General features: G+C 33.4%; 1 protein-coding gene and 1 long non-coding RNA gene across 10 annotated transcripts in view; one reads left to right on the forward strand and one right to left on the reverse strand.

Moving 5' to 3' along the window:
- Positions 1–12,345, forward strand: part of DMD (dystrophin) — a 1,947,932-nt gene that overhangs the window by 687,865 nt on the left and 1,247,722 nt on the right. For all 9 annotated transcript variants that reach the window (XM_064483309.1, XM_031445593.2, XM_064483311.1 and 6 more), the window contains one exon: positions 8,049–8,224. In XM_064483309.1, the coding sequence (XP_064339379.1) occupies positions 8,049–8,224 (176 nt within the window). The remainder of the gene's footprint in view (positions 1–8,048; positions 8,225–12,345) is intronic.
- Positions 1–12,345, reverse strand: part of LOC135320282 (uncharacterized) — a 100,243-nt gene that overhangs the window by 10,930 nt on the left and 76,968 nt on the right. The window lies entirely within an intron of this gene.

Here is a 12,345-nt window from a genome sequence, read left to right on the forward strand (position 1 = left end):
GCCTCAGAAAATAGAAGTACTTTCTATTTCCAGAAGTTAAAAAGGATAATAACCCTTGCTATATGGAGTCTTAAAATGAGAAAAGAGAGCAAATGAAGTATACCCTGGATTGACTTATTTAAATACTCAAATGACCCTTTGTTTCCTCCACATTTTTTAATAAATGTGTTTGTTGAAATTTGCTGTGACCCTGATGGACACATTTTTATTTAGATTATAATTAAGGAATACAATAGTCAGAAACATTATAGTTAATACTTCAAACTTAAATATAATTTCAATGATTTGAAATAACTTTTCTCCATTTAACTGAAATCATAGTATACTGTGGAAAGGGGATATTTTTCATTTGCTTTATAATTTATTATGGTAATTTATGTTAAACTTAGTATCAGGTGTTTAGATGTAAGAACATATCCATCTACATAAGTCCAAAAGTTATGTAGTCTTCTGATTTTTTTTTTAACAGAGTAAATTTTCTTCTTTGCCAGGAATAAGGAATGTTCTATAACTTACATAAGTTTATAGATCTTATTCCCATTTTATCAGTATTTTGCTATATTCCTAATGACCATTTTGCAATGTTTTAGACTATAAGCACAAATATCTTAAAGATAAAATTAAACTCAGAATTCCCCTCCCCTGGAACATGAAAGTTTGTGTTTATGCTGTGTATGTCTGTGTCTATATTCATGGATGCCCAAATGGAGAAAATGATCATTGGGTGTGAATATATGTATTCTATAATATTTAGGTTGTACTGAGAGTTTAAAAACTCCTGCCAGAGATGTGAGTAATGTAAAAGATGGCTGAAGATAATAAGCTAGTGGTTTTCATAATTCCAGAAATACAAATAGAGAGATACAAATGCATTAAGATGAAAATGTCTGTATTTGCTTTTCTTTTCTGAGTTCTTTCTCATTTTTAATTTTCTTTAAATTTTTGGGGGGTGGTGATTAGGTAGGTTTGTTTATTTGTTTGTTTGTTTATTTTAATGGAAGTACTGGGGATTGAACCCGCGACCTTGAGCTTGCTAAGCACACAGTCTACCACTGACTTATGCCTTCCCCCTCATTTTCATTTTTCAGAAATCCTTGTTTTTATTTTCCATAAAATACTTACATGCACATTCTGACTGTACCCATTCTCAAAGCATTACTTTGTAGACCTACTGACACATGAAATATAGTTAGAATCGGCTTGCATTGCATCTTTTTGCCAATGATTTTAATTAAAAATACTCTAAGGCCTTTCAGTTGACAACCCTTTTCAGTGGTTCCTGAAAGCTAAGTCTGATCAGCCTTGCTGCTAATTAAAAAAAAAAAAATTAAGGTTTTATTAAAAAATCTAGAATTAAAATAAAATTTCCTCATTATTTTAGGTTTTTATTTTATTTAATTCATGGACTAACCATCTTGAGTTTTAGAGAATATTTTGGTTAATTGCTTAGGTCAAAGGTTTGATTAGAAAATTTCCAAGTTATAGCTCAAATAAACTTGGGAATTAACTGTATCCTTTTGGTACCTTCAACTAAAGTAGATGTTGGAGGACGGGCCTCATGTGTGTCAGTGCAATTGGTTTCGTGTTGTAAATTAATTTTTCTACAACAACATAAATTGTTGTAGGCACTGAAAATTTAAGAGACTAGAGCTAAGTTAACTCTTGAAATCTCTCATTACTAATTTATAAAATGAAACGTTTGGTCTAGGAAGATCTCTGTAGTATCCTTCCAGTGCTGAATGTTTATGATACATTTCTCTTTGCTTGAAATTTTATGTAAAACTCTGGAGTAATTACTGAAGAGATTCCAAATATCTCTGCAATATCAACCTCAGAGTCAGCTGGAAGATGATAATAAAAATAAAATTCTCTTCCTATTCAAAGAGGACTGACTTCTGAAGTAGTTACATTTCATTCATCAAGAGGATGTAATTAAAAAACTATGAAGATAAAATATTCAGCATCTGTATGATAAATCTGTTGTCTACTGACAATAAATGAAATAACACATCAAAAAATACAGGTGTTTTTTTTTTTCTGTATACTTGATAATCTGCATCCCTGGTTAACTGCTTCTTGCAGGTAGTGTGTCGAGGATGGTCAGGTGGATGAGAAAAAAATAAATTTCACACAGTTGCTCAAATTTTGTGTTCAATATGAATCCTGAAGCCAGCATGTATCTCTTTCTGACAATTTGTACGAAACAGAATTTGAAGTGAGGGACAAAATACATAAAATTAAACAGAGTTTTATAGAATAAATCTTCTTCATTATCATATAATGTATTTCAAATAGGAGAATGGCTTCTTTTATGATATCTTTTGAATATTGACTCTAATGGTGCCCATGGTTCCAAAGTCAGTATCTATTCAAGAAGTTATATTGCCTTACTATCAAAACAGGACGGTAATTGATATTACAATTTAGTTACCAAGCCTCTCTCATGAACTTGAGCACTCCTTGTGTGCTACACCTAGCTCTGGTAATTCATCTGCACTTGCTCGTGAGATAGAGCGTTTTAAAGCCTTTTGATTAATAACTCAGCTTCCTTCTTGAGCACCTGATCTTTTACCCCACGTTTCTCATGAAGTTCATCGTATAAATCCTTTCTGTTGTTTAGAATTGTAAATCCTTACACCATCAGATATTTGTGCCCTGTGCTTCCATGCCTGCCAAGATAGTTTTAAGGGCAGCTACCAATTATCAGCTAAAGCTGTTGCTATGATTATGCAGTATGTTTTAAACTGTGGAACTGCAATAGCTCCATACCCACTAAAAATCAGTGATCATGCTAAAGTTATATATGTATAAAGAACACAGCAAAAAGCTTTGATCCACAGTGGTCAACCTGATTGTAATTTTTAAAATTCAGGTGTATTTCATTTGATTGGTTTTGCACAGAATTAATTATAGTTTATGAAGAGTTAAAGGGCATTAAAAGATTGTCCTATGCCATTCTCTGTATATTCAGTCTTCTTCTGACTATCTGTATGGTTGTGTATGTAAACACACACCTGGTTACACCACTTTAAGGAAAGTCACCGTTCAGAAATCTGAACATGTGTAGCAGCCTGGTATAGAAGCTACTATCAGTTGGATGAACAAACAATCAGACTTGGATTTATAGCTCTGCTCTGCCACTTACAAGTTGTATCTACCTGAAATTTTTACCTCTCATCTATAAAATGGGAATATATTAGTACTTATTATCAGGGCCATTGTGAGATAATGACAGCTACTACTTCTTGTGATTTTACTGCAGGTACTATTTTGAGTATTTTAAGATAATGAATGCAGGCACGTAGCATAATGCCTGGAACATGCAAAGAGCTCCTTAACTGGTAGTTATTATTGTAAATATTAGTATTTTGATAATAATAAAGTTATAATAGATAAATTAGGTAACTCATTCTCTGTAAGTTGAATCTCTTTTAGTAAGTTTATAAAAAATGTTCAAATAGTAGAATATCTCACAATGCCAGAAGTAGAAATCTCTAACCCCAAAGAACTTAGAAAGCAAGAATATTTAAATAATTAAGTGGAAAATTAAAAGAAGCAACTAAGAATACAGGCTAAAATGACAGAAAAATAACAGCACAAATTTAATTTAAAATGTAGGAACAGGTGATAAATACTTGTTGCCACTGAGAAACTGGATGCAGTGGTAGAAAAGAAATACTTCCTTTCTTTGTATGTTCTTTTATATTCTTCAGATGTATATTTTTCAACAAATGAAAGAGAAATGTGTAAGAAAGATTTTCATTGTTTGAGAACAGCTTGGCTTTTCTAAACCTACCCAGATTATACAACCTTACTGCAAGAAGATGTATACCCTAGAACTATCAAGATACTGGGCAAATGCTCTTCCAGTTATTCTCACTATAGGAAAAATGATTTTTGAAATTAACGTATGTCACCTTATGTGTAAGAAGGTTCAGTACGGAATAATTCATGACTTTTCTCTGAACTTTTTAATGGTTATTACTAGTATGTATCAAGAGGGTACTTATTGTGTTCAGACATAAGTTAGTTCTTGCAACCAGGAAGGGCTACATATTTTGTGAGGCTCAATAGAAAATGAATATACAGGAATTCTTGTTCAAAAATTGTTAAGAATTTCAAGAGGGTGACAGCAGAGCATGAAACCAAGTATGGGGTCCTTTGGAGTGGCAGGGGTGATGACAGAAGTTGCACACCCATGAAGCTGGCCTTGTTTGCAACACCCTGGGGAGAGATGTATTATCATTCTTATTTTACATATGTAAGAAAGAAATCAAAGCTCTGAGCCGGCAACCAACGTGACCCCAAGGTTACAGGATGTGAACTGTGGACCTGGTGTTTGAGAATTGTGGAGCCTAGCTCAGAGACCTCCACTTTTAATCACTGTAAGAGGAACTAGTTTCCAAACCCGAAGACAAATAATTCTGAACTAACTCTTTTCCATTTTTACTGGCTAGTTAACTGACAGATCAAGGGAATAGCATTTAAAAGCAAATATATTGAAGACATTTGAAAGTCATTTCCAGGATATTCATAATCAAAATGGAGAAGGTGACTGAATGAGTTTAGTTACGTAGATTCAAAGTTTGTTGAACATAGCTCAAAGTACAATATATTCTAATTTTGACTCTTCCCTATTCAATATTTTAATGATGACATTAAGTCATTCTTAGCATGTTTTCTAATATCTTAATTTTTAATATATTTGGCTGACATAATTCCATAATTCCAAAGATACATAAGAATGATAATCTTAAAACAATTTGAAAAAAGTTTCGAAAATTTTTCTCTGCTTAACAAAACAACATTTTGCAGAAAATGTCTTATTGTAGAAAGCTGGAAAATGGAAAGAATATAGAAATATAGAGGCCGTAATAGAAATATCTGCTTTCTCTGCCAAAAAAATAACCAGTAGTTTATATCTTGCATTGTTTAGTCAGTACTAAGATGTAACCATTTTCCAGTAACATTGAAGATATTTAAAACATGTCCAATACTTTATCATGTGCATGTGCTATGATGTATTTAAACCATCACCTATCCAATATTTTACTGTTAAAAATGATCCTATGAACAGGGATAGAAGTTATACGCAGCCTATAGCATCGAAATAAATTTAAATGTTAAGATACTGGCTGAGGCAGATTTGGTTTTATAACATATAAAAAGAAACTTCCTTGATTACTATATATTCAGTGCATGTGATTATTTTGCGTACTTGTATTTTTCATATGGAACTCACCTTGTATCACAATTATTTGTGTCGTTGTTACCTTCACTGCTATACTGTGAGATCCCTGAAAATAGAGATTCATTCCATTGTATTCATTTCTGGATATCCTGCAGTGATACATATTGAATAGATGCTGGAATTTAATTGAAACATTGTGATTCAGCTGCTGAATAACTTAGGCAATTTTAGATTACCTTAATTGAATGTGATGTCCAAAGCCAGAAAACCTAGGTTTTGGAGCACCAGTCAGGCTAAATCTAATTCTAGCAAATACTTGGTATTATAGAACTTGGAAATAAGATTTATCAGAATCCTGCTTATCAAGCTTCTGGTGTTTAAGACTGTGAGGTAGAAACAGTATTCACCTTACTCTGTGTTGGTGCAGGATTCAAAAGAAATTTTAAATGAATGAAGTCATAATAATGCAGGATTCGACTAGGTGTAAAGATCTTTGCCAATGGGAAAATTTGCTGCCAAACTCAGGAAGGAGTTGTGTGCTTCAGGGAGTAGTGAATCCTGTACTAAGTAGGAGGTTATACTAAATGACCTCCATAATCCCTTCCTGTCTATATTTTTAATGATTCAAATGCATAATTAAATGTTTACAGTCAATAACTAAAGGCCATGGGGAAATCTAGTACATGACCAATTGTTTTTTATTCTAATTATATAGGGTAGGTGTTTAACGTAATTATTAATTTGTTATATATAACAAATTATACCCTATATTTACAGGGTCACTGCACAGTTGTTTTGCTTTTTATTCATCCCAAAGGAAATGAACTAGTATTTTCAAATACAGTGCAGTGATGATTATAGTATAGAAAATAACAGATCCACATCTACTATTATTTTGTTAAAAATTATTGGTTTTTTTTCTTTCTCATAAGGTTTGCTATATTCTTAGACGTCTTTTCTGTTTACCATCCATAGGGACATCTATCCAATTTCATGATAATTATCAATGAGAAAATATTGTAACATTTCAGAATTTAATTTCACAGCCAAATATTCAGTAGCACAAATATTCCATAACATTAGAACTGCAAAAAATCACTTTGTGTTTTCAGAATCTCTGCATTTTGGTGCCTGCACATACAAAAGTAGAGATTTTCCATCTGAACGATATTTTCTTTAAGCCATCATTGTATACAAAAAAGCTTTGTTTATGGTTAAAAAATAGTACTCTGAAAAAATTAAATGCCCTTGGAATCCTACTTAAAAATTATATTTTCTTTTTGGTGAAAAGTAAACTGAATTTTATCATGTAATTGTCATTTTGTGTTGAGTACAATTAGGTCTGAGGTTATATCTTAAACATTTTTTGAAACTATGTTACCTCTACTTTCATTTTGGAATAACTTGTCAATGGATTATATAATTATTATTTGATGCTTAGTGATTGATTCTGAATAATCAATCTATGGAGATCTTAGAGAAGATAAAACCTGTGATTAATACATTTAGAAACTCAGTATCTCTTTTTTGATGTCCTTTTTTTTTTTTTTTTCTTAACTGTTTAGGCTATTTGGAAGTCCTATGGCCTTGATGTATATAAAGATGTGGCTTGCACAAAGGGTAGCACTTTAAATTGCGTTTGTCAAAAGCAATTTTTTGCATAAGACATCATGACACAGAATTTCAGTACTACATGTCAGTTGCTATCTGAAAGCTGGAATAATACCTGAGGCTTCCCTGATTTCCCCCCATTGAGGAAATCAGTCATCATGTATGAGGTGGAAAGGGTCCCCCACACCCTTTCTGTACCTCTTAGCAAGTTCAGGAAAATCAGTAAAACTAATCTTGTCCCCAGTCAGATCCCTGTCTACGTGTATATTAAGTACCTATTATAAGTGGATCCAATGCAGGCCTATTCTGGTCTCCTTGGAAATAGATCTTCTGAAAAATTTTGATTAATGGAAGAGTAATGATTAACATCATAGGAGGTAATTTTTCACTTGTAATAATGGGAGGACTGTGAGACCAAGAATTGGTTAAGGCAGGAGGGTATCTCAATGCCTCTGTACTAAGGTGATGGCCTCTTACAACTCAGGTCGCAAATCATATTATTCCAAGAGTGATGATCTGTGGCTAAAAAATCTATTTAAAGCCTAAACACAAGGTTAGTGTGATTCTAAACCAAAAGGAATGGAATGCTAATTTTGGATACTCAGGTATTTTAACATATTCACTAATTTAAGTCAATCTAGAGTAATCTCTTTTTAGCATTTGAATAACATTCAGCTTAAATGTATTTCTGGACTACTAAGCACTCTGAGTTAACGTTTTATTGTAATTTTAAAGGACATGTCAGTTATTTGATTAAAAAGTCATTTATTATAGCGTTCAAATAATTTTGTTTAAAAATTTATGGACTATAAATAATCACCAAATACAATAACTGAAGAAGCATTCAAAAAAGAATTTAATAAACATGTACAATGTGCCAAGCAGTGAAGTTGCAAAATTTACATTCACATTGTGAACACTTTAAACAGCATGTCTAATTAAATGTCAGAAAGACATCCTAAGTTTTTATCCTTTGCCCCCTTTATTTCCCATAGCTTGACCAATAAATTGAAGAGGTGCTAAGTTTACTTCTGGATTTGAGATTACTTTCCTTTGTGATTTCAGTCAACATAACTTAAGTCAGATAAAACAATTTGATTTGAGTTCAATATGGTGCTATTTTGATCTGAAGGTCAATTTACCAACAAGCAGGAACAGTTTCTCATTATTTTCCTTCACCACTCCAAGCAATCTTTATTGAAGTCTTTCAAGCAATGTGTGACCTCTGTTTCAATACTTCTTGCAGATTTCACAGGCTGTCACCACCACTCAGCCATCACTAACACAGACAACTGTAATGGAAACGGTAACTATGGTGACCACAAGGGAACAGATCCTGGTAAAGCATGCTCAAGAGGAACTTCCACCACCACCTCCCCAAAAGAAGAGGCAGATTATTGTGGATTCTGAAATTAGGAAAAGGTGAGAGGATTTTACTCATGGCTTTATCCTTAAGCAAAGAGTAATTGTTAAGCAGGAAAACTCATTTACAGCTGTTTTGACAGCTGCATTTTTACTTAAACAGTATTTCCGGAAGCCTCAGGTGCCTATAGTGTCAGTTAAATTAGTGAGACAAATTATGAAGTAAGTTTTAAAATTTTCCCAAGGAGTTCCTATCCCGATGAAAGCTGTATGCTTAATAGAGATACTATTTTCTGGATTGAAAGAAGAAACCACAAGTGATAAACTGCCATGGATGCATTTTATCCTGAAAGTTTCTATTCTTTCTTTTTTCTTATAAAGAGCCTGCTTGTTCAGTGCCTACTTTTGTATTAAATGCCTTTCTCCAGTAATGGAACGGACATTTTCAGGAAGAAGTACACCTATAATAGACGAGATCCATTCTGTTAGTTTATGAGAACATAATGTCTCAATCTGCGCATCCTAAATCAGGAGTAATTACAGAACAGATTTCCTATTCTTTTACATTTATAAAGTCTTATCTTGAAGGTGTTAGAATTTTTAACTGATCTTTTTTGTGGATATTCTCAACTAGACATTGTAGATAAGTTAGGTGTTATGTAAATCATTAGGTATATTAAAATGCTGGGAATATAATTTCGTAAATACAAAGGCTAGCTTGAAAATCATAAAAATGGTACAAGTTCATTTTCATTCCAATTAGATTAGGAAAGAACATGAAAATCTGCCTTATGTGTATACGCAGCATATGTTTAGGAACACAAGGAACACTTGACATTAGAATTTGCACATACAGGACTAGGGAAGCGGGGGAAGAACACGTACATAAAAATAGCATGTCAGATGTTCTAGGCAAAGGAAGAAACACCTTGAGAAGTTATTCAAGTACCTTATTTGGGACTTTCAATACTTCCATGTTAATCCATGACTTAAAACCTACTTTCGTAATTCCATAGTAAACCATGGGGCCTTTCTCCCTGGACAAAGCTGCTTGGCTAAGTGAATGAACCCTCTTGTCCAGGGCTCAGCAAACTAAAGCCTGCAGGCTCAATCTAGCCTGTTACCAGTTTTTGTATGGTTCGTGAGGTAAGAACTTTTTTCACATTTTTAAATGGTTGAAAAAAATAGAAGAATATTTTGTGACATGGGAAAATGATCTGAGATTCAAAGATCCGTGTCCACAAATAAGGTTTTATCGAAACATAGTCAGATGCCTTCATGTATGTCTCGCCTGTGGTTGCTCTCCCATCACAAAGGCACAGTTGGGTAGTTGTAACAGAGCCTAAAACATTTACTGTCTGGCTCCTTACAGAAAGAGTTTACTGAGCCTTATTGTAATCAAATGATTCTCAATATCTTTGAATATAGGCATTCTATTTGGGACAGTAACTTCCAAGGACCCTACTCATGACAGTAGTTCACATTTTAACATTTACTGATAGAGAAAGAACATGACAGCAAAAATAAATCAGTAACACTCTTGATGAATTTGCTTTTTATTAATCCTAATAGCATGGATATTAATTTGATGCCTTGAAAATGAGTTTACAGACAATGCTTAGTGGGCACATGGATTTATGGATCCTTTGCAACGACCTAACAGCTCTCCAGCAATCTCCCAAGCAGAGCAATATGGAAACCTAGTTGACTTACCCTCCTAACGTGTTGAGGGCCCTATCCTAATACAGATATTAGCCGAGCAAGTTGATTGATATCAATTTATGTCTTTAAAAGCTTATTCTTGGCTCCTGCTTGAAGAATGTATTGGGTTAGGAAAAAATGTGTTCTGAATACATTTTTGTTTTCAAGAAAGTCTGACTAGTGGTAAACTACTTTGTCTCCTAAATTCTGTTTGTATCATATGTGCTCAGCACTTTTGGTAAGTGCCTGGAATGAGATGTCCAATTGGGAATATAAAGAATATATTACTTAAATAAAATCTAACAATTATTGAGGGTTTTATTATATACTCAGCACTAGATGAAATGCTTTTTATGCATAGCTCATTTATTCTTCCCACTAACCCTACAAAATAGGAATGGCTATTATTACTATTACACACAGCTTCAGAGTCCCTGAGCCAGGATTTCAGTTGAGGTCACGTGACTACAGAACCTGGACTGTGTAGTAAAATGCTTCTTTAGTGGATAAATGACAAGGGTAATCTTGTGTCTTGGTTTGCTTGAATCATCCCAAATTACACCTTTTGTCCTAACATAATTATATAAAGCACCAACTTACACTCTCAAATGTGGCCTGATTTGGACAGTACAATAACATGGACACTCTGTTTAAGACTCTAGATTGAAAAATTTAGACCAAAGAGAGCCAATGAGCAAACATTTAGGAGCAATTAAATTCAGTATGTGATAATTGTCTACAGGAAGGCATTTGCTTGAAATATTGTAATAGTTATAGAGGCGTCATGCAAACATGACCGAAAGCATCATGGTGGCTAGTGTTTCCCTCTTGTCCCAGGTGAAAACCACTAGCGTTTAACTGCCAAGACTGTAGTCTTGACAGTCAACTGAATACTGATTTTTAAAAAATGATTTACTTTTTCATCTTCTTTGACACACTGCTGGCCCTACCCCTACCATGACTTGTTTTCCTCGTTTTGCCTCATTCCTATGGTAGTAGGTCATAAATACATCTTACTTCTTTATTTGAATTATCTCCACTCATTGATTCAAGTTTGGCTCTAAATGAATGACTTCAAAAAATCATAGCTCCATATCTGACTGTTTCCCTCAAATTTCACTTTTATATCTGTCTTTAAAGCTACAATCTGGGTACTTCTACTTGTGCATCCAGCCGGTGCTTCAATTTTTATTTTTATCAATTGCAAACATTTGTTGCTTCCAATTAACCACACCTAGTTACTCACTGCACACATATTTTAGTTATTAGAATTCATTGCCTTTGTGCCTAAAAGAGTAGTGAATATTGGAGAAATCATGGACTTTGGAATCAGAATTACTCAGGTTTGAAATTTGCCTGTTTTAATTACTAGCTTTTGATCCCCAGCAAATTACCTGATATCTCTACCTCAAATTCAATATCCTCACTTTATGAAACACTAAGTGTGAGGATTAAGTAAGAAGCATTTACTGCTGTTGCCTGTAAGATTGTAAGAATTCAGTAAATGCAATAGCTATTGTTCTTGTTCTATTAGGATGGATGGTGGTGGAGGTGGCGGTGGTGGTGATAGTGAAGGTGATGGTGGCGGACAAGGTAGAGATGGTGGTCATGCACTAGTGTGAAAAAAAATCCCATAATAAGCATCAAGCTTAACATATATAACCAAAAATTACCTTATCATCTTCTTCTTCATAATAGAATTCACCACCTGACTTCTCCATTCCTGTCATTTTCTTTTCTTTTTATTTATTACTACATTATATTATTGGGCAAGTAATGTCATTTTAGTCATTTTCCAATCATTCTAACTGCCAACTCCATAACGTAAGCTGTATACCTCCCTGTGGCGAGATTTGCCTCCCCTCCACTGACCTTTCTGATTAATCTGCCTCAAATTAATATGTCTAAATTGTTGCTTTTATGCTGACCCTCCAGACCTGAGATCCCCATAACTCCAGTTCCTCTGCAATAAAACACAAGTCCCTTCTTATGATATTCATTATTTTTCTCCTCTCAATTTTGTGTCTAGCTTCCCCCAGATCTTTCTACTTGGAAAGATTAATTTACATTACATTCCATTCTTTTTGCTATATGCCTTAATGTCACCCACATACAGTTTTCTCATCACCAATTACAAAAAGGAATCTTGTTATCAGATTTATATTTTACTTAGATTCCATATATAGTACCATGCATAAAATGAAAAATAAAAAATATTTGTTGAAAGAGTAATACAGTCTAATTAATTATGATAACTAAAATTTTATTTTCCAGTAACATCTAAGAATTCTATCTAATTCTTCCTGGAATTCTTCTTAATAATAAACAAATGAACATTCTAATAATCTTTAGTATTCTAATTTTACACATTAGTATATCATTATTTACTCAAAACTATTAAGGGATTTTAAATTCAGCTCTGTACCACACTGTAGTTTCTTAATTATCTAAGGTACATTTAGTTGATTCCTTAATAATCA

This window comes from Camelus dromedarius, chromosome X, assembly GCF_036321535.1.
Source record: "Camelus dromedarius isolate mCamDro1 chromosome X, mCamDro1.pat, whole genome shotgun sequence".
Taxonomy (NCBI): domain Eukaryota; kingdom Metazoa; phylum Chordata; class Mammalia; order Artiodactyla; family Camelidae; genus Camelus; species Camelus dromedarius.